General features: G+C 40.7%; 1 protein-coding gene across 1 annotated transcript in view; it reads right to left on the bottom strand.

The window, feature by feature from the left end:
• TAFA1 (TAFA chemokine like family member 1) overlaps positions 1–23,368 on the bottom strand; it is a 225,986-nt gene extending 202,618 nt beyond the window's left edge. Inside the window, exon 1 of the mRNA XM_072876090.1 lies at positions 23,251–23,368. Coding sequence (XP_072732191.1) covers positions 23,251–23,368 — 118 coding nt within the window. The remainder of the gene's footprint in view (positions 1–23,250) is intronic.
• Between the last annotated feature and the right edge of the window lie 3,316 nt (positions 23,369–26,684).

The following is a 26,684-nucleotide window of genomic DNA, read 5'->3' on the forward strand; positions in this document are numbered from 1 at the left end:
TTCTCTACGAGAGTAGCAACTTCTTCCATCACCTTTTTCTTGCCAGTTTTGGAGTCTGAGTTCCAATGTTTGCACCACCTCATCATTCAATGAGCTTTCGGAAACACTGCCACCCTCATGGTTTAGCTTGTTCTCCCGCACACTTCCCTGCAGCCGATCTCAGCTGATTGAATCTGCCTTGTTCTGTGCGGCCACGCCACGAGAGCCTGGGCTGATCTGACATCACTGCCAGATGCAAAGAGCACCGCTAGCATATCCATCCCGATGTCTGGTGTGTGTTGTATTTTCATACTGAAGGTAAAAGCTCTGAGCCCTACAACTTAAATAAACAGAAAAAACTCCAAGAAACACTAATAATTCTATGCTAAAAAAAAAAAGACAGAAAAAAATTATGCAAAGGATGGTCAAACCCACTCATGTTAGTGTCAAAATCTCAAGAAATTTAAAGGTGACAATATTTCACTTCAGAAATTTCAAGTAAACTGATTTACCCAAGTAATTGGATTTTTTTAATTTGAATTTTCCATAAGTGTTTTCAGGTACACATTTTTCCTCAAATGGAAGTCTCACAAGAACAAACATAGTCACAAGCAAGTCTGAATTGATTTAAAAAGATGTAGTTTCATTAGCAGGTGATTTACTACAGCAGAATGCCTGTTAGATCCAGCAGTAAAAGCAAATTAATTGAACCAAAAATACTTTAGGAAGAAGCAATCTGAGTTATCAGGTGTTAGTAATAAAAAAAGATTAATATAGTGATATTCATGACCTCTATCCATAAATAACCATCAAGAAAACTTTTCTCTCTTCAGGAAATTAACAATTCATGGGAGTCTCGGAAACTGTAATTAGTATTAATTTAGCTGATTGTACACTTAGATAAGATGTACATAAAATGCTTTCAGACTTTAGGGGAAACAGACAGCTACATACACCAATTACCAAATTTTTAAAAGACCTGGAGATAAGAAATTAATTAGAGGAACCCAGGCAATAAAGGGATTCCAGCTAAAGAAGTTGGTGGCTCTGCAGACAGGAGGCAAGCATCATTTGAAAGAGGATGTGGGATGGCAGGAGAGGAGCAGACACTCTCCTCTGCAGCACTCCGCTTGCCAGCTCCACGAGCAGCAGGGATCAGCTCAGCTTAATTGAATTAAGCACAGCGACTATAGCTAATTAGGACTTCTTTTTGAGGAAATCTTTTTGTAATCTGATGGCACATATTCTGTACAGCGGAAACCTTTTGAGGAGGAGAGCCACTTGGCAGTAATTTTGATGGGAAAGAGTTGCTCAGGAGCAAGGCAGTTTTTGGTCAAAGGCACAGACAGACGAGAGCAGCCTTGTCAGGGCACTTTCCTGGACCATGAGTAGCAAACTAGAACTCTTAACCCTCATAATTCAGGCCAGGACATAATTGTGCATTTCCCATACTCAACTTCACTGCACCACCACCACCCCGCCTAGAGGCCCTTCAACAATAGATGGATCTTTATTTTGTTCCATTCTCCATCAAAACCTCTGAAAGACTTGTTTCATCTTGCTTTGAAGTAGGTATTTTAATGAACTGTTTACCAGCCAAGTCTAATTGTGAAGCGTAACTATTGCAACTTGAAAAATCACTCAGAACTGCTATATAGATGGGAAATGACTGCAAGCCAACAGTTGCAAGGGTGAGCAAATGAAAAAGTTCTTTTAAAAAGGGCTCCTGATGTCAGTGAATATGTAATTCATCTTTCTTTATAATGCGTATCCTTGTTCATGATGAAATTGCTTAGCATTTACCAGTCAAAACCAGTTTTGCTTTCTATTCAAATGGCCAAAGAGCTGTCTGGGCTGCAATTATGAACCAGTGTCATAATGACACAAAAATGTAATGCTACAGTTGTAACAAAAGCAAATCTAAGGGATTGTAGGGTTTTAATATTTCAATAAGGTTAAAGCAGGAGTGTTAAATTATTAAAGTTCTGGAATAAGATATAAGCACTAGAGCAATATTGCATCCATACTCATGTATCTTTTCATGTGTAGAGGTGATATCTATGTGATAAATTGCAGGAGTGTGAGGTAAATTAATTTACTATGCACTTTGATCACAATACCCTCTCTCCTGGCCTACTAATCCATTTCCCAGCAGACTTGCTCTAGCATCCCAAGTCACGGAACACTTTCATTGCTGCCATTAAGAACAATGTTTCATAGTCTACCTCTTTTTCTCCTCATAGGCGTGGAGGTTTCCTTCCTTGAAAAAATAATAAATATAAATTAAGTTACAGAAAAGCATACTGATGAAACCTTTATATCCTCCACTCCTCCATGTTATATAACTATATAAGAGACTTAAAAAGAGAAAACATCTTCAAACACTGACGGCTGGGTGAGATGCTGTGATGTCTGCGTGTTTCTGGTGGCAGGGGAAAAATGAATAAAGAGCAGATGTATAGCTCTCCAACTACGATGATTTAATATTGCCAATAAAGAAATAATACAAATCTATATATAATTTCTGGAAAAGCACTAATAGTTAAACCTAATCTACAAATGTGCTCACAGTTTGACATTTTAAGGCTATAGACTATTATGCGATAAAAATGCTAATTAATATATCTATCACTGCCAGAAGAAGTGTGATGAAACCAAAACGTTTGGCAAGCTTATTGTAAAGAAAACCTGTTACTACCTCGAATCCCCACTCACTGCTAACTACCAGATCTTTATGCCTCATCTCAAAAGGCAGCTGCAGTGCAGGGCAGCCATGGGAGCTGCCGGAGCGGGGAGGCACTGGTCCCTCCCCAGGGAGGTCACAAGCATCCCCTCGCTGCTGGGCTCCCAGCGTAACACACCGGTGCTGCCAGGCCGGAGGCTCCCGGAGGGGAGGATATTTACCCCTCTGCCCGCCAGGCTGGCGGGCGGCTGTAAATCCAAATTATGATCTATCACAAAGCTGAACAAACTGTAAACTCTTGGGTGTTATTTACCAGAAGATCACCAAGTGGATTGATTTTATGGATTTGAAGCTTCCGAATCTTACCACACATATACAGACGGGCATAGTGCCTGAAACCCCCATGAAAGAAGTCCGTGTGAATGTGGGGAATGTACAGCGGGAAGTGAGCTGGCTTACAGTAAAGGTATGGATGGATATACATACAAGCACTACCTTCCACCAATTTACCATGGCTTTGTTTACAGCATGAGTTCCACTTCCCTGAATATTAAATATTGACAGAAACCATCATGGCAAACTTAATGATGCTTCGGGCATTTTCTGCACTTGAGTTGATATATATACTTTAGAACTTGTTACAGGAATCATAATTCAAAATGTAGTAAGAAAAATTTTTCTAGAGAAGAAGAAAGGCAAGATAATTGATATTGTTTCCAGGTTTCATACATTTATCCTTTATGATTTTAAGCACTTCATTTAGAAAACACAATCCTTGTAAGCACTGAGGTCTGCCTAACTGTGGCTATCAGAGCATAGAAGGTAAAAGTTAAAAAAAATATTTAAAAATATTAGAAGGGGGTATCATCTTTTTGGGGGGTGGAGGTAGGCAGATAAAACAAATAATGAAAAAGCAGGGAATTCGTTAAGTATTTCCAATCCATGGAGTGATATTTCTGAAGGTTTTCACTGACAGGAAGAAAAACACGCAAATCACAAGTGCATATAAACTAAAGAGAATGACAGAAGCCCTGTGTCTGCGATGGCAGCTTTTCTTCCCCCAGGTCAGCTGGGGCTTTGCCTCGCGGTGGCAGGAGACGTGTCCAACGGCCGCTCTACCAGGACCACAGCTCGCCAGCACCACTTCAAGCCTGACAGTGCTGCGCCCTGAGGAGAGGCAAAGCTAGACTGGCCTGGGGGTGCATGGACAAGAAACATGGAAAATTAGTGTGTGCTGAGCTTCCTGCATCACAGCGACATTGCTGCTGCTGCTGCTGCCCTGGCCAGGGCAGCTATCGACACATCTTGCTTCTGCCGCTGCAAACAGATGTCTTTACTGCTGTTAGGGGAGCTGTGGAAATTCTCTCTGTGGGGAAGAAAAAAAAAGCCTGAAGAAGCCAGCAACATTAATTTCCCCTGGGCTATGCAACACAGGGATTTTTTGCTGCCCCTTACAATGCTATTCCTGCTGCTACTTTGGCCCGTGACAAGCCATGGTCCTGGGGGAAGCGTCTCATTCCAGACTGGCACTTGCACAATGAGAAAAGATGCTCTCAGCAATAGCAAAACTCAAAACATTTCAGTCTTCATCAAGACCCAGCAGAAATACAGCCAAACCCCAAACCCTTGGGATTCCCCTTGAATAACTGACTGCAAGACCTGGTCAGCTGATGGGAAACATTTAGCACTTAGATATCCATGAGAGTGACTGAGACCTTGCTGCTTTGAACCATCCCCACTATGGACTATTTTGAGAAGATAAGAAATACGGGAAGAGCAAAGGACAATGTTCTGTGAAGAAAGTGAGTGCAGAATCCAGCTCTGTGCACTAAAAATGGTCTCTGCATAGCGGTATAGAGGCTTGTATGCAAATATGCCTGCACCACTGAGAACAAAAAGGTTGGACATGTCTGGCCATATGCGTATCCACACATTCTCATTTTGGGAGATGACACATTGCCACCTTCCTCCATCCTCCTCAAGGAGTAATGAAAGGAAATATATATAGGAAATATATTATATATATAGGAAATATATTATATACATATATATAGTAATGAAAGGAAAATAATAGCAGCCATAAGTAAGGAGGCTTTGCAGCAGAACAAAATTAAGCCTCCTTTTCTTGTAGCGTCTTTCCAAAACTTCCCATTACAGAAGAAGGAGATGCTTCAGGCAAAAGAGGGTGTCCAAAACTGGGTGAATTATTTACTGAGAAATAGTTATATTACAGATGTCAAAATATTCAGAGCGCCAGAGCAAGATGGAAAATCTTCATCCTTTTCCTGTTACAAGAGGTGGATTTTTGATCTTTTGACATTTAGATGACATGGTAAAAGCAATGAGAAAAAGAGATGGGCAGACAGTGATATAATCCAGCATAAAAACTTGTGGGTTTGTGTTAAAAATAAATAAAAAATTAGCACCTTTGCTTCATGGCTTAGTGTCCTGAAAGTGTTAAGCAGCTTTTTTATGGGATGGCACCATTATCTTCTGCAGATACAATTCACAGGATGTTTCTCAAAACTACATCACAAATAAAGTATTTGTTAATTCAAAGGATCTGGTAGCTGCCTCCATAATTTATGGGTACCATCCTATGTAAGTCATTGAAAAAAAAAATGACAGATCTCAGGGGCTGGTTGTTTTTTAATCTCAGTTTGCCATGATTCAAAAAGAAAGATGTGCAAATACAAGGAAAGTCATCCATAATGGTAAGAAAAGATTCTTAGACATTCTTAGTTGTTTTCTAAGAAACATAAATAATCAGCTCTTTGTCAGCTATGAAATGAATCTACATTTTCTATTCCACATGAAGGGCCGTCAAAGCCCATCCCAAGTGTTTTATACCCCATTCTATTTCTACTGGCAGAAAGCTGGGGCTCTGCAAGATTCGACAGCTACAGATCGTCCACTGAGCTGGGTAACAACTTGAAAAGATATCAAGCAGAACTAGGCTGGTACTTTTATAAAAATCACAAGGCTTTGGAAAGAGGTTTGTGCTTTGTGCCACTGAAACACAATCCTTGGTCTTTACGCTGTGCTGCTGCCAGACCATGCCATCAGCTCCCTGTGTGCTGAATGAGTGGCTCGCTGGTTGAATCAGACCTTCCCCCCAGGAAAGGGAAAATTCAGACAAACCCAACAGCCCAGTGAAAGACTGAGATTCAAGTCCTTCAACTGAATCAGCTTCCAGGGAAATGCCCAAACTACCACACTACTGACCATATTGTTGATAAGATCTCAACCTCTCTTTCATTCTGTTTTACCAAAATTTGGATCCTGCTAAAACTGGTATGTTCCTACCAGAAGATTTTTTTTTTTTTTTGACAAGTCTATAAATTTCACTAAAGGTCTCCTCTGGCACATAATCCCTAACTCATTTACTGTAAGTACTCTTACTTCAAATCCAATATGGCCACTTACAAATCCCACCACAATCCCCTCCCACCCTCCTAAGAACTTGTCATGAAAAAGGCACAAGCAGATACAGTTTAAATAACTGGATTCAATGATTGATATTAGAGTGCACAGACAGAGCTTCACTGCTGATAGACGATCACATTTTCTCCAGAAGAGAACAGTGGTGCTTTGCAAAGCAGAGCTGAGTTTACATAAAAATGACAAAAGCAGATGCTATCACTTCAATAAAGAAACATATTTCTAATACTAAACCTCAGTTAAAAAAACCCCAAAAAACAGAAGCATCTCTCAAAATAAAGTGATATTCCAGTCTGTGTTTCTTCAAGGACAGAAAAATAACTGCTACAGATGTATATTCAAGGAGAAGTATTGGTCTCTGACATGGATAACTGTCACCTTGACGAGTGAAATTGGCTCATTAAATTAGCACAGATATTGAGATGACTGAGAAGTCAGCAAAACACCTCAATAGCACCACAGACAAACATCAGTTTGTCAAAGCTTTGCTTTCCCTCCCTGTGGACTCCTGCTCCTTTCCGAATGGATGAACGGAGGCCATGAGTAGTGCTCGGCTGGGGTGCAGCCTCGGCCTCCTCCAAAATGCAAGCAAAGAGAGAGAGAGAGGCCATAGTTCAAGCCTCATGTTCATATACAGCAGGAGAACGGCAGAAAATCTACGCCTACTGCACCACAATGAGAGTTAGCAGGCAGTAGTTCCGCTTTCTTCTTCTGAAAGAAAGAAAAGCAAAACCGTCCAAAGTATGCCCTTCCCAGAGGTTAAACTTTGCAACAACTTTTTTTTAAAACACCCTTCCTTTGTTTGTTAAAACCTCCTTTTTACATGCATTTAATTCTCAATGCCTAGCGTCTGCCACCACCATCCGAGAGCCCCCACCAGCTCAGAGCAGAGCTGTGTGCTCAGTTTTAGTGGCAGTGAGTTTAGCACTGCCTCTTCCATCTCTTCACTCTTTGGCAGGGGTAGGACCTGTCTCAAAGCCCATTCAACCTTACATAAAACACTACATTAGCCATGGAGACTGTGAGCAATGGACTGGCTTTTTTTCCCCCCCTCATAGCAAGTGAGAGAGAAAAATCCTGATGTCCCATCTCTGCTCTCCTGATTACCTAATTATTCATTCAAAATGGAAAACTCAAGCAGTATGGGAAGTTACTCTCCCTACCAGCAGTATCTTAATACCAGAGCTCTACTTTTGGGAGAAAGATGAAGGGTCAACCCCTACAGCAGAACATAGCTTCTGATTAGAGATACTCTGATTTAAATCTATTTAAGGAAAGAAGCAGTATCTTCTCTAGATTTTTTTTTATTAATCTGGCCTTTTCCTTGTTTTTCTTTCAGTGTTTAGAAATATGACAAATTGTTTCAGGTTTTGTCTTCTTTTTTCTTTTCCAGTTAGTAAGAAAAATTATCAAATTGTTCTAAACTAATTTCAAAATGTAAATACTGCACCAAACCAATGCTTGGTATCTTGCTTTGGCTGTCAAATAAAAAAAAAAAATCAATTATTTACACTGCTCTAGTCACACAACAGAAGAAACACTGCTTTGCAAAATGTAGTGTTACCCTGTATTCCTTCAGCCTACAAAAATAAACAAACAATTGTCACAATAAAAAAGAAAGTTTGCTACAATTCCTCAAGCACATAAAAGTTTATAACCACAAGAAGTTAAAATGAGCAATTTTTACATTAATTCAGCAATACAGATGGAATTGAATCCTAGTTTGAGTCTCAAAGCCTAACAAGAGCCTCTAGATACCCTCTGCAAGCCAGGCAGTGGACATCAGCTGAAGCTCAGTCGCCTTTTCATTGCATGAGAGGAAAAGGATCCTGTGGAAGAGGATCCCTTGCCAGGATGCCCCAGTACAACCAGGTGGCCCCAATATGAACTGGGACACAGGATTCCTGCTGTGCCTCTCTGACAGCATGAAGTCCTACCAGGAAACATAACAATACTGGTAAATAGCTGTATAACCTCTGAGCTTCTGTGTTGCCAAAACAGAGGCAAATAATGGAGAAGACCTTTCACCAGCTTGGAGGTTTTCTAGGTAACAGCAAGTGAGAAGCTAAACTTCTGCAGTTGGCTTGAAACTCAATGGCAGCAGCCAAAACAGGGCCACTAGCAGGGAAGGACATGCAGGACCCTAATAGCATCCTAGCCCTACCAGGTACCCTCCACCTTCGGCTGGGCCAAACAAGATATCATTCATAGGTGATTTTCCATCTAGGAGCTCCCAGAGCACAGTCCTCTTGTGGGACTGGTATTCTAGGTCTTTCCCCAGAACAATCCGTGTCTTTAGAACCAATCAAGATATTAAGTTTTTTCAAATTGTAGCAAATTGAATAGTTTGATTTTTTTATTAAAAAATATATTTAAAAATTTAATTTTTATAATTAATAATATTTTATATATATTTGTATTTTTATATTTTATATATTTAATTTATATAAAATAATATAAAAATAAATATTTTTTAAAAACTATTTTAAAAAAATGACAAGATTTATCTTGCCACAAGTTTTTATGCTGCTGTAGCTGGCCTGCAAGTGTATTGAGATAACAGCGTGCAGTTAACAAGATTTGCAAATCAGACACATTACAGAAAATACACTCTTTGAGTTATGCAGAATCAGTGTTACGCTGCCAGTGAAAGATTGGAAGCACTGCACAAACTCTGGTGGGAAGCGTAGCCTTCAAGTGAGAAACACACTTAAAGCGGAAGCCTTTTTGTCCAAAGACAAGCCCAACCTTCTCATCTCTTAAAGGAAGCAATTAAGTAAAAAGTGGGAAGTTCCACATTTGAAGCAAATGCCGCACTGCCTGTCTGCGTGCACTGAGCCTGTGGTTCCATTGAGAGCATGGACACAGGGGAAAAATTCACTACAATGGTACAACTTGTTTGTCAATTGAGTAACAGTAAGTGAACGTGAAGGCTCTTTACTCCTCACAGCTGGGGCAGTCTGATAGATTATAGCTTAAACACCATGAAAGTTTAAGCCAGCGTGAAGTTGGTTTACAGTAAAGCACTTGATTTCACGAAAAGAGGGAGCTAAGAGCCTCCATGATCCATCACCCGGCTCACAGCAACGCTTGTACTTGCGCACCAAGCCGTGCCAAGGACAGAGCACTAGGGACGGGATGCCTGCTCTGGGTACCAGCTGGGAGGACAGTGTCTGGCAGCCACCAGCCTCACTTAAAGAGGCTACGTGAGGAACAGAATAATGAAACCTCACTTATTTGCATCTCAGCTGCCCTAAATATGCTCATGATGGAGATCTCTCAGATTATCTATTCCACTGCTGGATGCTGTGTACAGACTGCACAGGGGGATCGACTGTCCCTTGGTTGGGCATAAAGGGAAAGAAAAGAACGAAACAGAAAGGCAGGCGTTGGTTGGGTGTCCTGTAAAACTATGCTGTCTTTATATCAAATATTGAGTTCTGAGATTGGTATGTGCTATCAGAATGTGGAATAATCCATCCTGACAAAGGCATATTTGAATTTTATTCATATCTTTGCTTGGTTCCTGTGTGAAATCTGGACTTTAAAGCACTTCTTTAAAAGCAGACAGGACACAGCTTACAGTAGGACCTCTGAAATTTTAGGTACTAATTCATACAATGCACATGTATTATACTGAGGAAATTATTTTGCTACAGTTACATTTAAAAGCAGGTTTGCCTTTAAAACCCTGTATGGATTTCCCCTAACAGACTTTGATTCCTAGATTCTGTCAGGACTAAGGGATAATCTCTTCTCACCTGTTAAAGAGCACAGCCCCTCAGATGGAGGGAGCAGCATACTAAAGACATACAATCCTCATCAGAAGGACTTCAGTATAGATGTGATACTGCTTTGTAGTTTGTTTCCATCTCTAAACACTATAGATTACACCTTTTCCTTTGATAGACTAGAAAACAAACAAACAAGAACATAAGCAGATAATTCAGTTTACATAAGAACAGGGTTTAGGGGGGACTTGCATAGCCTGAACCTCAGAGGAGTATGACTGGTACGAAAGAACCACTCCATACCACACTGCTCGTAGAAGGTACAAAACACTGTGCAGCAACAGGCAGCTCAAAGCCAATTCAAATACAATCTAAAAAGTCAAAGAACTGTTTTACTAGGGGAAACCACCAAATGATTCACACTGAAAGCAGAAATGCCTTTCCCTTTAATTTGCACCTATTTTTATCACCAGCATTTGTTCATTTTCAGAACTGGTCCTGCTCAGTCAGGAGTTTGCTTTCCAGAGCCTGCATCACCCGGTCTCACCAACATGTTTATGTCTGTGGCAACATCATGACCTCAACCAGGTGTCTTGACTACACCACAGCATCAAAACAGGGAGAAACTTTGGGGGTATAAAGGTTGAACGTCTGGTTCCAGTACAAATACACAAAATCAAAGCATAAGGGCAGAGGGGGGAAACAAAAAAAAGCCCCTAGAAATCACTATGATAGTATATTGCCTTGCATACAGTCTGCTGCAGAAACAGGCACAAAGTACCTGTAAAAATTTTCCCATTGGAAAATTTTGATCAACAGAAATAATTTTTCCTATGGGTGAAAAAGGTTATAATTTATATTTTCGCCAGTTTTTGTTAGAAAACACTTAAAGTATGGCATCAATATCAGAAAGTGGAAAATGTATTTTAGCATTTCAAATCTTTTGATCAAATAGCTCCATTTTGATTCTTTCCAAATAGCAATGTTTGAAACTATTGATTTCATAAAAATGTGGGTGGTGTTCTAATTGGGATGAAATCAAGTGGCATTTTTTTGCTCAAACACTACATCAAGGCGCATTGACTTTAACAGGAGGAGGTTCAGACAGCCTTTTCTAAAAGTGAGAGCCATAAGGGCTTACATAAAGAAAGATTTAAAAGAAAATAAGGGAAATAGATTTAAAGGAAGGGAGACAGATTTAGAAATAGAAGGGGGGGGGGGGGGGAAATGGAGTGAAAACCTAGAGAAGACAGCAGGTAATCTGGCTACATTGTGGTCCTTTCACTAAACTACAGCCTCTGTGTCTGGCACTCTCCTAAGGGTGGTTTGGGAGGGATGGAAATACAATGTGCAAATGTGCACAGGATGCTCGTCGTCCACAGCCTGCTCCCAGTCAGGGCATCTCAAAATTCCCTTCCCACAGCTGTGTCTCAGGTCTTCCTCACACCATCCTTCAAGTGGGGAACTCAGCAGAGCCCACACTTATCTTTTAGGACTCTTTTGAGTCCAACCAGGCTCATAAAGAAACTGGAGTAACAATCACAAGCATAAGATAAATATCTAATAACTGCTGTCAACTCATTCAATTCAGTGCATTATCAACAGTAGGAGATCAGCATTAAACAATTACCAATTCTGTCCTCAGGGGAAAAGGGAAATGGAAAACATTTTGAACCAAGACACTGAGGAAGATATATTCCACCTCAACATGATTCACTTAAGTATCCTGCCCAGCAGCCCTTCTGACTCCCAGTGTGCTGTGACAAACTAGGGTATGCACACTGGAGTATCACTAATGGTCTTCTCTAGTCTTGCCTACCTGAGTCCCATCCCTCTCCTCCACTGTGGGTGCAGATGGGTTTTAATAGGCAGAGGGAAGGTCATGCCATTGAGTAGCTCTGGGAAAGCCGGGAGCTCCCATGGACACTTCTCCACTTAGCGGGGGTGTTGTGGTTTAACTCCAGCCAGCAACTCAGCACCACACAGCTGCTTGTTCCTTCCCCCCACCCAGTGGGATGGGGGAGAAAATTGGAATAGTAAAAGTGAGAACACTTATGGGTTGAGATAAGAGCAGTTTAATAATTAAAATAAAATAATAATAAATTGTAATGAAAATGAAAATAACAAAAAGGGAGAGAAATAAAATTCAGGAAAAACAACCTGCTCACCACCTGCTGACCAATGCCCAGCCTGTCCCCGAGCAGCGATCGCTGCCCCCCGGCCAACTCCCCCCGTTTCTATACTGAGCATGACGCCATATGGTATGGAATAGCCCTTGGGCCAGCTGGGGTCAGCTGTCCTGGCTGTGCCCCCTCCCAGCTTCTTGTGCGCCTGGCAGAGCGTGGGAAGCTGAAAAGTCCTTGACTGGTGTAAGCACTGCTCAGCAACAACTAAAACATCAGTGTGTTACCACATTATTCTCAAGCTAAATTCAAAACACAGCACTGTACCAGCTGCTAGGGAGAAAATTAACTCTATCCCAGCTGAAACCAGGACAAGAGGTCATTGTGCATCACCCTAATGTCTTAAGATTTCAGTAAGAGAAAAAATGGCAAGGGAGGGGACAGAAGAGTGTTGCCTTGCTCTTAGGCATTGAATAATCTCCTTTAGGGACTGCTATCACTGGTGTTTTGGCCTCGTTAATTTTCTCTTCCAAAGTTAGCATTCAGACACTCACTGGCTTTTGCCTATTGCTGTCATCAAGGCATTTGCATGCACTAATCCATGACAAATGGTTTCATTTGATGCACATCCGATTTCCTTGCCTGCCAACTAGAAAGATAATAGAAATACCAAGAGAAACTAAATTAGAACTAAAGGAGTCATCTATTTGTTGGAGAAACTCAAAACAAGGTTAAGATAAACACCACCCAGGCAGCTGATTAATGGAGAAAGCACTGAGGTTTGAGCCATGGAAAGACAGTTTCTAATTACCTGGGGGGAGGGGGGAAGCTGCATTTTAAAGCCTCACAGAAATATGGTATTACTACAGAAATAATTATACTACAGATGTGGGAGCTGGCTTAGACACAATCATTCTCTGTCAGATCCTGCCCTGGAACACTGAAATCAATTACAAACTCAAAAACCTCTGTTATCCTCAACTCATCTCTTGAGTTTTTGTTTTAATGCACAATAGTGACTTCTGGCTGACTGACCACCTAAATTTGAAAGCATCCCATGCAAGTAACCAAGGAAAGGAACTTCATGAGTTAATGATATTCACAGCAAACAGTGTTAGTGTAGCCCGGATAGCTTACGGATTTAAGCAAGGTTTTTTGATAAGGGAAATACCTTTTATTAAAACAGCAGACAAGGCTGATTTTGGGGAAAAAGGCAACTTCTGGAAACACTAGACCTCCTTTAAGTTCAGTGGTGGTGCTGCAAATTAAAAGAAGAGCTAGTACCAGCTAGGACGACACACAAGACCTCCCTCATGCTTGCATTGATATTGGATTTGAAGTCTGTGAGGTCTTGATTTCTTTTGGGAAAGAGGCAGCCGCTGGCATATCTGAATATACACTTCCAGGCAGGATTTATTCATTTATCAGGATGATGACTTGTTTTAGGTAGCTGCTGGGATAACAGAAACCTTATGCATGTAATTTTTTTTTCCCCCCCAAATGAGGAATATCAAGGCTGAAACAAGGAACGCACAAAGATCTCGAACTACTTTTTTTTTTTTAATTAGTTTAAACTTAGTAAACTGATTCCTCAAAAAAAAAAATTAAGTCCTCAAAATTCTGCACTGAGTTCTCATTCTACATTAAAACATGAAATAGGCTGGTGTTCAAAAGCATCTGAACTGTAAAATTATCTGATTTTGAAACGTGTGATAGAAAATATAGAAATTACTATATCTTAGAAATACAATATAAATATATATTGTATTAATATAATTATTGTAGAAAATATTTATCTAGTCATATTTTAGTGTATTTTACCATACCTTCCTTATCCAAAGCACCTTTACCCAAATCTGAAATGAAGCTAAGTTTTTCTCTGAAATGCATTTTTGAAAATGCATTGTTCTGAACACTACCTTATTGTTAGTTTCAATGTTACTTGATCTCATTTCTGCTTGGTTTTAGGATTTAAATTCAGAATGATTCAGAATGTGAACGTTTACTTCTTAATAGGTCTGTATAGGCAAATATATATAATACAGATACTTTTCCATCCTTGAATCTATTCAAAGCCACAACTGTGTTATTGATGATTCCTGGGCAGCATGCAGTGACAAAGGTAGAATCAGACTCGTTTAAGTTTGAAAAGACCTTTAAGATCCTCAAGTCCAACCATTAACCTAGCACTGCCAAATCCACCACTAAACCATGTCCCAAAGCACCACACCTACACGTCTTTTAAATACCTCCAGGGATGGGGACTCAAGCACTTCCCTGGGCAGCCTCTTCCCGTGCTTGACAACCCTTTCAGTGAAGACATTTTTCCTAATATCCCATCTAAACCTCCCCTGGCACAACTTGAGGCCATTTCCTCTTGTCCTATCACTGGTTACTTGGGAGAAGAGACCGACACCCACCTCTCTACACCCTCCTTTCAGGTAGTTGTAGAGAGCGATGAGGTCTCCCCTCAGCCTCCTTTTCTCCAGGCTACACAACCCCAGTTCCCTCAGCCGCTCCCCATCAGCCTTGTGCTCCAGACCCTTCACCAGCTCCGTTGCCCTTCTCTGGACATGCTCCAGCACCTCAATGTCTCTCTTCTGGTGAGGGGCCCAAAGCTGAACACAGTATTCGAGGTGCGGCCTCACCAGTGCCAAGTACAGGGGCACGATCACTTCCCTAGTCCTGCTGGCCACACTATTCCTGATACGAGCCAGGATGCCATTGGCTTTCTTGGCCACCTGGGCACACTATAGGCACCTGGGCACACTTCAGCAGCTATTGACCAACACTCCCAGGTCCTTTTCCACCGGGCAGCTTTCCAGCCACTCTTCCCCAAGCCTGTAGCGTTGCATGGGGTTGTTGTGACCCAAGTGCAGGACCCGACACTTGGCCTTGTTGAACCTCATACACTTGGCCTCGGCCCATCGATCCAGCCTGTCCAGGTCCCTCTGCAGAGCCTTCCTACCCTCAAGCAGATCAACATTCCCGCACAACTTGGTGTCCTCTGCAAACTTACTGAGGGTGCACTCGATCCCCTCGTCCAGAACATTGGTAAAGATATTAAACAGGACTGGCCCTAACACAGAGCCCTGGGGAACACCACTTGTGACTGGCTGCCAACTGGATTTAACTCCATTCACCACCACTCTTTGGGCCCGGCCATCCAGCCAGTTTTTTACCCAGCAAAGCGTATACCCGTCCAAGCCATGAGCAGCCAGTTTCTCCAGGAGAATGCTGTGGGAAACCATGTCAAAGGCTTTACTAAAGTCTAGGTAGACAACATCCACAGCCTTTGCCTCATCCACTAAGTGGGTCACCTTGTCACAGAAGGAGATCAGGTTGGTCAAGCAGGACCTGCCTTTCCTGAACCCACACTGACTGGGCCTGATCACCTGGTTGTCCTGTACGTGCCGTGTGATGGCACTCAAGATAATCTGCTCCATAACCTTCCCTGGCACCGAGGTCAGGCTGAAAGGCCTTCATTTATTCATGTTCTTTTAAAAAATAAGCATATAAATCAATGAAACATTTTCCAAATAAACTATCCTTGCTTGCTCCCAACCACTTAATTAAACACAATTAACTAGTTTGTTTTGGCAACCAATTAATGTCTTGATCAAATATAAATAGACTCTGCAAGAAAAGATTATAATTAATAAATCCTTAACAATACAGTAAAATTACACCAAAGCTTTGCTTGCCAGAAATATTTAACAGCATTTTTGAAGAGCATTAATGAGGACAATAAAAAAGATAATAAAGTTTTATCAGAGTGTGTGCAGTTAAGATCCTGAGGCTCTTGCCTGCACTCAGGCTGATCTATAGAGCCTGTTGGCTGCTGACATTATTTACAACATAGGAAATTACAGTACCAAGTTCTCTACTTTCCAATAAACTGACATGTACGTTATAGGAGTTTTCCTATCAAGTTTTCTGTCAATATAACTTTTACTTGCACATAAGTTAACTACAGAAGTGATTTTTGCTCATTGTTTTTAGTAGATTCATAATGAAGTCTCTTGATTCAGATTTGTCATCTACAGAAAACAAAACTAATCCAATAGGAACTTTGGATCATGCACGAGGATGGATTAAATGCATATTTTGATCTGAACCAGCAGCTCTCCTAATAATCAAGAGACAAGGATCACCATTTAAGCTGCTTTTTAACTGCCTATTCATTTAGTGAGAAGGTGCATGATATACAAATAAAACTTCACAGCTCATAGAAGAAATATTTATGCACAATTTTAGAAAGCACCCAGCACATGTGACTGTCAGTAGGAGCTGCTAGCGTAGAGCAGACTACTCCCAGATTACTTGTAGCTCAAAGACAAGGCCCCACAATGAGAGCACCCTGGTAGAAGGAAATTCGGCCATCTCAGATAACAGATTGTCCAGGTGTTCCACTTCACTTAGTGATTCTCAAGGAATCACTTTCACATCATCCAAAAACTAGTAAGGTCCTCCATTCCTGCCACAAATTCAGTTCCCAAGCAAAGCTGTTCTCTCACCAAAGTGAAATAAGGATTACAATGGAATACTACGACATAATTATTGATTATCATATGATAGCAACAGTGATCCTGCACCTGCTGTCACTGAAGTGACCTCTCCAGAAGGGCAGGACTGGTTTCTTCACCCACTGCGAAGTAAAAGGGGAAAACTGTTGTTCTGAAAGGAATACAGAAGGCAAGAGAGATGTCAGATAAAATCTTCTAAATAAGGCACAGAAATATGAGTCACAGATACATACATGGGGCTTTGTAACCTGATTCAGCTTAATTTACACCCCCAATTCCCCATTGTGCATCATTGACTGAGTCTCATAAATTTAGAGTCCAACTGTGCTGCAGTCCTCGTGGTCCCTGCCTAGAGCACAATGAAAAGAAATCTCCAGCACCGCTCCCATGCAAAAAAATAAGTTTAGCTAGAGAGAACTGCTCTGTACAGAGCATCTGGAAACAGCAAAAATGCTGAATCCCATCAGGCAAATAAATCTTGCTCACAGCAAAGGTTGATTTCACAGGAGATTGGAAAAGAAAACATTCAAAAGGAAATACAAAGATTATACGCAGGATAGGATAAAACAATATGAAACTTAATGGGAGAAAATACATCTATCTTATGAGGAAATGCACTTGGATATTGCCTTTTAAAATATAAATGAGCCTTGGACTAAAGTAGGCTAATCATTAAAGGCAGGTTTCTGATGTTATCAGCAGAAATACTTCAGCGCAGAGCAACATAGTTTGCCTTTGGGGTTTATATTTGTAGGTGCCAAATTTTCCTTGGGACTTAACCACCATCGTATGAATTCTCACAGTCTTTAGTACCATGACAGCAAGCTACAAATAGTGCAGTGCACCAAAAGGTCCCTTCGTGACTCACCAAGGCCCCAAGGCTGCACTTGGAGATGGAGGCTCAGTGCACAGCTGTGGGAAGATGCCTGCCGGAGCCGTTGCAGCAAGACACGCTTTGTGGTCCCTGTTTCCCCTGCCACGCAAAGAGGGACGTGCTTTGCTCCTGCCTGTGTGGCTGCCCACAGAGGGGCCTGAAGGGCAGCTGAAGTGGCATGGGCTGGGGACAGGAGCACGGCTGGGAGAAAGGACAGAGCAGGGGGGACCAAACCAGAGCACAGCCACTGCCACTACAATGCACACATGCAAGAGGCGTGTCCTTTCTCTTGAAATACCACTGTTAGCACCTTGCCATTGCTCTTTTGCACAAGGTGTGTGGCGGGGGTGATTGCAGGGAACACAGCCATGCTTCCAGTAGCTCCTGTAGAGTTGTGCCGGGCACAGTGGTCTGCCCAGTGCCCTGCTGCGCACCTTGGCCATGCTGTTGTTCACAGTCCATCGAGCTGCAACACCTGCTCCCCCTCAGGTTGCTTCATCTCCCTGGATCAGAAGTAACAAGGCGTCATGTTCAGCAGCGTGACTGGTGACAGTTTTCCTCCACCTGCAACCAAGCTGTGAGCCTCACAGCTATGCGCCCTTCTCTGGTGAAGAAGGTGTCCTCTTGTCTTTGACCTTCCATTGAGTACTGGTTGCTCCTTGGCAATGCCTACCTACACTTTCCCCTTTACCTGAGAGACAGGAACCCAGTAAAGTAACAGCTTACAGACCCCAGAGAAAAAAAAACATAACTAACTCTCTGGCTGCAAACACACTATATAGCCATGTTGTTTCTCATTTGGAGGTTCAATTTTTCAAAAAAAAAAAAATCACAGGGTGCAATACTTCTGATAAAGTCTGCTGCTGTAAACAAGTGCATCACACAAGCACAGTAGGCAATTCATCACTATCATGCTGCTAGTAATCCCACCTCATGCTTAATTGTTGATTTCATTACATTGGTTCTCTGCCTACACAAAATACATACAAATACATTTGTCTGCATACATCCAAATATATTTTGTATTTGACCAGGAACAGAGTAAGTACTTCCAACCTGGATTTCTTTACTTGAAAGTGGATAGTTTCACAATTTCAAGAACAGGCTGTGAAGACCAGAGGTATATAACAGAAAGGTATCATGAGAGAGATGATTTCCAGTGAGTGACTGGAATAGCTCATTGTGAGCAGGTTTTTCTGATCATGAACAAACTGGGATATAAATGGTGCCTCCTGTGCATTTAGTGGTGTAAATGAGATCTGAATCAGGCCTTAGAGCTTATAAATTTGTTCATTTTAATTAACACAGCAAGAAACACCAGTTGTCAGCTTTCACATCCATGACGTGATCTACTGGATACCGGCTAAGTTGTTGCATGGCAATTTGGACATTGTGTACTGAAGGCAACAGTTTGCATTCACACAGTATGATTAATGGAATACAATTCTTGCTAATCACAGAAACTGTATATATTTAATACATTCACTACCTAGTCCTACGCTTGCTTCTATCAATATCAAGAGCAAAAAATCCTGGTGAATTCACCTTCCAAATCTCAGTTGCTCTGCAAAGTAGAGACACGTATTTTATTTACACTTACCTGAGGAATTAGATTCAGACCAACATTCTTCCCAGTCTGTTTTGAACTGAATAGCCACATATATGGGGCAGATGAAAACAGCAGACCTTTTGAAATGTGAAAATATGCGGTTTCCCCCAAGGCTATAAAAATCAGTGGGAAGACCAAGATCAGAACTAAGAAATTTTTTGCTCACAGCCACAGACTCAAGTTTCTGCAAAATGCTGTCTATGGAGAAACATGCTCAGAGCATCCTTAGGCTGATATTGCTTGTTAGTTTGTACGGAATTGCTTTCAGACTGATTTTCCTCCTCGTAATATGAGGTATAGAGAATCACTTCTTGAGATGATTTTTAATGGGCACATCATTAACTACTGTCACAATAAAAGGTACTTTATGTTTAGTAGACATACAATTCCAGCCTAGATTCAGTCCATGATTTCTTTCTCTGAACAGGCCTATTTTTAATTAACATATTTGCAAATGTCGGCATTGCTACAGTAGGTACATGTTTCTGCTTGTGTCTGCCTCACACCTTTACACTGTATGCAAGACTAACCTAGCATCCTCAGTGTGTACTTAACTATTTTGCATGAACTTACAGGTGAATCCAATATGCTCTCCTGTATTTTTAAGCAACACGTGGTCAGTGTTGTCCGCTGCAATTCAGTATTAGCTGATGGTCCTCACCAGGAGCAAAACATCCCTCATTTATGGAACAAAGACAGAAAATTTATCAAGAATTGCATGATTGAGGGGGGAGTGGGTATTTTTTAATCTTTTAAACTTGAACCCTTTGCTTTGTTAATATCTTGCTGTCTTGCCAAATGCCAGCGTCTACTTCCTACCTTTGGGTGGGGTCAGTCCTGTCAATCAGATGATCAACGGACTATCACAGGCACGCAGCTAACTCTGCAAATCACAACCTGTCCACTCTAATCCTCAGGCCAATTCAATATCTCTACCACCGTGTGTATCTCGGAGCCTAAAACAGCCAAGGTGAAATTCTTCTCATTACGGCTGTTTCTTATTTCACACAGAAATGACATGCTTGAAAAAAAATGGGGATTGGTTTCCACATAAAGTTATTTCCTGTGAATGTTTTCACATGTCCTTTGCCTAACATAACTTGCATGAAAATGAAATACAGTCATAAAAAACCTGCAGAAAGCCTTGTGTATTACCCAAGGGGAATTATACTGCAACACTGTTCAGCTAGCTTACTCCAAAGGTCTCCTCGGATCCCAGCAAAAAAATCCTGAAAACCTACCCTGCCCACCTCACCTATCAGAGTCAAAAGGAACAGCCACCAATACTTAAGGGTACTTAACAGTGGCATTCAAACTTTTCATTGTGTTAATGAGACAAGAAAGAATTCACGAACAGGTACAAGTAATACAACATCATCCATCTTACATTCAAGCAATATTTACTATACCCTTACTATCTGTGCCCACCTGCCAACATTTCACAGAAAATAAAGCTACAGTCAGTTACAAATACTGTCACATAAAGCAGTTTACCACATTTGTTTTCAGGTTCGTACATTCCGCTAAGTTGTCTAACTGAGTAACAACGTAATGAATTATAAAACTGAAAAATTATACTACACTGAAAGGAAACTTTACACTTTTGTGATTGCACAGTGTGTAGAAATCTATTTCAACCCATTCAGACACTTGCTTAAGAAAGTTTCAGAAAAAAGAACAAGCTCAGAAATCTCTGATGATAAACTAATCTTTTCATATATTGCCCTTGATTTCCAGGGTTTCAAAACTGGATTAACCGCAGTAGTACCGATGGGTATATTCACTGTGCTAATCTACTGAGTTCAGTTCAAGTTTATTATGCTAAATACACTCCATGAGGATTTTATCTTTTACCTGCACCTTCCTGTGCTCAGTGAGACTCTTCTATTCTTCAAGTACAAGAAGCATAAGACAGGGTGGAACCTGCCTTTTTGTACCAAAGTAGCCCCACGATGGAGCCGAACAGCTCAAATTCTCTTATTTTAGAGCATCTCATTATCTATGGGAGATCACAAACTGAAAAAAAGGTATGCTGAGCATGCTATTGATTACAGCTATATTTGCCATGATTCAATAAGTTGAAATTTCATATACCAAATATTAAATTACTGAAATTATGCACTGGCTCATCTGCATCCATTTTTTATTCACTTTTATTTGGCTGAACATTTTAATCTTACTTACACAGTGACTAACTAAAAGTAAATGACGCATTCCTAATATTATAAATATGAAAAATAGGGTGTACCCAGGGACTGCAGTTGAATACATTAAAATCAGTCAGTTTGCTAGTTAACATATTTCCATCCCTTTTATGTACAACCTTTCACATTCAGTTGGCAGACTGCAAATTCATGGCCTTATAAAAAACACTGTCTTGATTTTCTGTTGTGACAGCAGAAATTGTCCAAAATCTCTAACAGTTTCCCTAAAGGACGCTCACTAGCTCATGCTTCCCAGGTGCAGCACAATCTGAATCCGAGGTGAACATCATGTCAAATTCCACTCATCTGTCAATGTAGTGGATTATTTCTTGAGAGACTGAAATTGGCTGCCTGGGATCAGAACACCATCAATCTTATTCATGTAGGGTGCGGAGAAGCTGCCTGAGAAAGGCTCGCAGGAGGGAAAGCTTGGCTGTTTCTAAGTAGGTGATGAGGCAGCTGTAAAACCTTCACTCTGTCTGTATCACATCTCTGAGTGAAAGATTTTGTCATTTTTCACATTTCCCCAACATCTTGGTATGCATTCAGTGTCTTGCTGTTCTTGCTTCATAAAAAAGGTGATTTTTCAAGCTTAGGCAAATGTTGCAGAGCTCTGAATCTGTCCAGCTCTCATTTTTTCTCATAATGTCACTTGTTTCAACTGATTTTACAAAAATGAGATTACATTTTCCTTTTACCTTTCTGTTTAGCTGCGCTGTTTTTCCCTATTTCCTTCACTGGGGGACAGACTCAAATAACCAGCAGCATTGCTTACAATTGCATTGTAATAAATATTTTGTTCATTTCTCTGCGAGTCCCAAATAAGAACCTCACCTCTCAAACTTCAAATGCTCTCAAACTTCCAGTGCCAGCTAGTAAACATAATACCATTAGTTAATCTGATGCTCTAACACAGCTACCAAGAGCTGGTCTATCAAAGATTCAGGTCTATTCCTTCATACTATGCATATTTTATTACAAGAAAGCAAGAAAATGCCAATACCTATGACTTTTGGACAAGGCAAGTAGCTGGGAAAACTTTGAGTCATTAAGGTTGCTAAAGACCTGTGGTTCAAGACTGTTTATCTTTGAAGGTATGCCATTAGATTAAAAAACATTAAAGTATTAGTTGCCACATTATTAAATGATTCATCACCGAGTTAACATTTTCCATCTTTCATTTCTAAAGCTCTTAAAACCTCTCCCACCTTTCTTTGGATCCAAATTTGTGAAGCAACATTCTTGGACGATCTAATTTTAACCAGATGATAATACTGTGCTAGAATATGCCAACTTCTCGATTTTTAACCTGGCACATATTCTTCAAAGCACAATTAACAGTTGAAAAAGTTACATGATCCATTTCTATTAATAAAAACACAATAAAACTACTAATGTGCAGTCTCTGTGGGTCACAACAGTCAAAGTAAGCTGCATTCTCCACTGCTAACCCATGGGATTTATTCTGACTTTACAGGCATTTAACTCCATTGAAAGACAGTCCTGAATTCTCCTCTGGGCTACACTTTTGCAAGCCCATCAATTTTCAGAGGTAAACTCAAGCACCTTATCATAACAGTTTCCCTCACTTATGCTAAGGCAAACAGCCAACCTCCAGTAAGCACCAGTGACTAGGAGTGAAATTCAGTGCCAGTATTTTAAGTAACAAACCCATGTCCAGTTTGGGTCAGATACTGCAAAGTTATCCAAACTTGTGCTGTTGCAATGTCTTTCAGAGTTAAACACCCACTCCAGAACATCACAAAATGAGGAGAAGGGGAGATAGAAATAAGGACAGAGAAAGAGACAGAGAAACTAAATGGTTATCCAAAATGGGATTCCTGTGTTGGGAAGTTGTTAGAAGACTACGTTGAAGGATGAATATTCTAACATCAGATTGGCAAAGCACAACACATTAGACCGACCCCAAAAAGATGCTGTGCAGTATAAAGGCAAGCAACTCATAAAAGTTAAATGATAAAATGGATTTTATGATTATTCAATCATTTATCAAGACAGACATGAGCACGGGCAGAAAGCCTGCAATCTTATGGCATCCCACAGCTGATCTCAGTCCTACCTGGTCTGTGCAGGTGATGCTGCTGGAAAGTGTGATGGAGGGACCCCTGACAGAGCAGCATTGCACAGGCACTTATCCACAAATACAGGACCCAGGACATTGCAGAGACCACTGCCATTCTCTAAACAAAATATTAGACAGACGTTATTATCCATTGCCTTACAGTACACAGAATAGTCAGCTTCCATTAGAACAGTATTTTTTATTTTTTTTTACACTCCTTTTGCTAAATGTTTTTTGTCTCTGGGTTGTTATTCCCCCCTGCAGGATGCAATTGTCATACCACAAAGGTCACGTCCAAAAAGGACAGTTGAGGTAACAAGATGTCAACACAGGAGTCTGGATAACTTTAATAATTCAGTGGTAAAAATGAAACTGTAATGATCTGAGGACTAAAAAAACCAAAACCAATGTAAATAGAAGGCTGGAAAATATTCCCACACTGGTCCATAGCTGAATTTACAAGGCAGTTAAAAAAAAAAAAAATCACGCGGCCAGCTAAAAAACCCACAATGTCCAGACAGTATCAAAACTACTTTAAACACATTACAGATAGGCATACAACATCATCAGATATCTGAGATGCATTTCAAAAATACTCCAGCCCCAAGACTGGAAGGCTAGTGCTGACCCAGAAGGTAACAGTTTATTGTTTTTGACTTTTGTGAGCGTTAATTTTTAATCACTATGCTGTCTGATAAACAAAGTAATTGTTTCTCAGAATTATGTTCTAATCCCCAGATGAAATCAGCTTCCTTTTGTTTGACCTGAGCATGTAAAGGGACTGGAGTATGGCCAGACTGAATTTCATCTGTACGCTATAGAAGATTTGATCTTTTCACAAAGCAGATTGTGTCAAAATTTTAAAGAGATTCCTGTTGCGAAGGGAAAGAGCCATTTCTTTGTCTCTCAGTGCTGGCATACTTGGCCATCCAATATAGACAACTGTGATTTTTCGTACTTGTATTCATTATTGTACTAACTGGCTAAATTTCCCTCTGACTTTTTAACTTCAACAGCTCTTTCTCAATGCCTGCAAGGATCAGGAGGTTTGCAAGGCTCAGCTACGCTACACATCGTCCAGCTCCCTTAACAACACCTTCTGCTGCATTTCATATTGCCAAATTAATCAAACTTCAGGCACTCTCCTTATTCAGCCAATGACGTGATGCCGTTTTCTATCTAATAATCCAATCAGCTGAACATCATTTTCACAGAGCAAGAAAGACTTTGAAAGATTAAATCTCTCACATAGAAAAATCATGTCGTTAAAGAAAAATTAAAAAATAAAAAGTCTGTATGTGATATATCAGGGGGATTACTGCAGTAGGAAAATTAACAATATTAAAATAGTGAAATACAGTGGTAATAAAATATATGCATATAAAATATTTTTTGCCCCTGATTTTAAAGAAGCTTCTTTGGGAAGCTTTTAAAGTCTAATTGGCTGAAAAGAACCACATAAACTGACAAGTATAATTAATAGAAAATGCCAAAACATTATTTTGATCAGCATGAGGCTCTTCCTTTCTCTGTACTGAGTGTCTGATGCACTGCTTAGCATATAATTAATTTCATTTCCAACTGTTTACTTTGCAGTATACAGTGTACTTTTTCTCCTCTCTTTTTAGACCTGTTTATCTTGCAAAACAGATTCAATCCCCTCAGATCAGGGAGCTCCCAGTAGGCTTCCCATGTCTTCAGGAATTAATGCCTTCTTGTCATATTTGGTGCTCCCATGCTTTTTATACAAGTTAAGAGGCAAAGGTGACTCTCACATAGGGATATTTCAGGTATTCGGGTTATTTAAAACTGAACTTTAAAAATCCTAGCCAAACAGTGAAGCAAAGCCGAACTTCTACAGCCTGCTAAACACTCCTGTGTCTTTCCTCGGGCATCATATTCTTAACCACATGGACAGCAGACTGAGTTAACCCACTCAGGCTTTATTATTAGCTCTCTGCTTTTTTTTTCTTTTTTAATAAAACCTTTCTCAGACTACACTATTTCAAACTACCTTTGCTCAAAACCCAGCATTTCTTACAAACATTTCTTCATGCACTTGTTTGTCAGCAAACTGCTGTCACATACACACTTTTACACACAGATCACCTTATCATTAGTAAGAAACAAAGCAGGGAGTATTCCTCCACTTATTATCTGATGAGTTCCAGATCTGCTTTCTGAATCTTAAATCCTAAAGAAGCTCCTTACCTGAGTAATCCAACCAAGAGCAGAGCACTCTATTAGTGTTCATTGGAAAGATCTAACACTTTTTTAAATCCATCTGTATCACAATAAGGGATTTTTAATAGCTTCCCAATAATCTTCTTTATCAGGATTAAAAGAAAAAAAAAAATCTCTTTCGTTACAAATCCTGTTCCCAGAGTAAAGAAGACATCTGAGCTCTCAGACTCTGCCGTCAGAAAAGTGGCCAAGGTTTGAGGGGTGGAAACCTTCTCATTTTCACCTTTAAATCATCTCCTAGCATCACCTTCTGCTTGATGAGACCTTTGAAGTGATCTTGAGATAATTTGCAGCTTCCAGGATACTTAAGGATGAGGAGCAGTTTATGTTTAACGACAGAGCAGCCTCACACCAGCGCAGGCAGTGCAGAGTAAGGCAGCTGTACGTACACTGCTATACGATGCTGTAAGTACCGTAGCCTATTTCAATACATCCCTGCTCGGCAAAGTATCACATGCCTTAAAGCGACACAGCCCTCGGTTGCAAGCCCCAGCCAGGCACTCCGCTAGTCGCCGGGGCTTAGCAACTGGAGCTGCATTTAAATACCAGCACTCAGACTTTGCACAGAGCAGAAAAGCAGCTGGTTTCTTCTGCGAGGAGCAGGTATGAATGGGCCGAGGAGGGTGGAAGAGCGCTGGTGGAAAGGCAAAGCCGTTGGAGAGGCGAAGGACTAAATACCCAATGAGCAATCTGGAAAATGCGTTAATTCTGCCGGCAGAGGCTTTATTCCCCGGGCGTTGTTCTTGCACTTATTCGCAAGAGGCAAGTGAGACTTAAGGGAGTCTCTTCCATTTCACAGGAGAGGGGCACAGGGAGGGGTGGTGCAGGGAAAGTGTAACAAAAACCACGGGAGAGCCAGGGGAGGGCAGGAGACACTCCTACACGCTCCCATGGGCTTTCCAACACCTTGCCACAACTCTGAGTGAAATCTTTCCTTCCAACTCCATTTCCGACGCATCTCAGCAGACAATGGGGAAAGAGCTCTGATTTATTCCTCCTAAATGCTCAGATACATCAGATTATTTATTACAGTTATTTATTTATTGTCCACATCTTAAGTGGCCATTTACAGGAATGGAGTGGTTTTCTTTCCCTCTTGTACCATATGTAATTATTTTTTAAAGAGCCATTGTATAGACTTAATACATACCATTCACTTAGCATTACAGCTCTCATGTCTGCCTATA

This window comes from Ciconia boyciana, chromosome 11 (assembly GCF_034638445.1).
Source record: "Ciconia boyciana chromosome 11, ASM3463844v1, whole genome shotgun sequence".
In the NCBI taxonomy this organism is placed as follows: Eukaryota; Metazoa; Chordata; class Aves; order Ciconiiformes; family Ciconiidae; genus Ciconia; species Ciconia boyciana.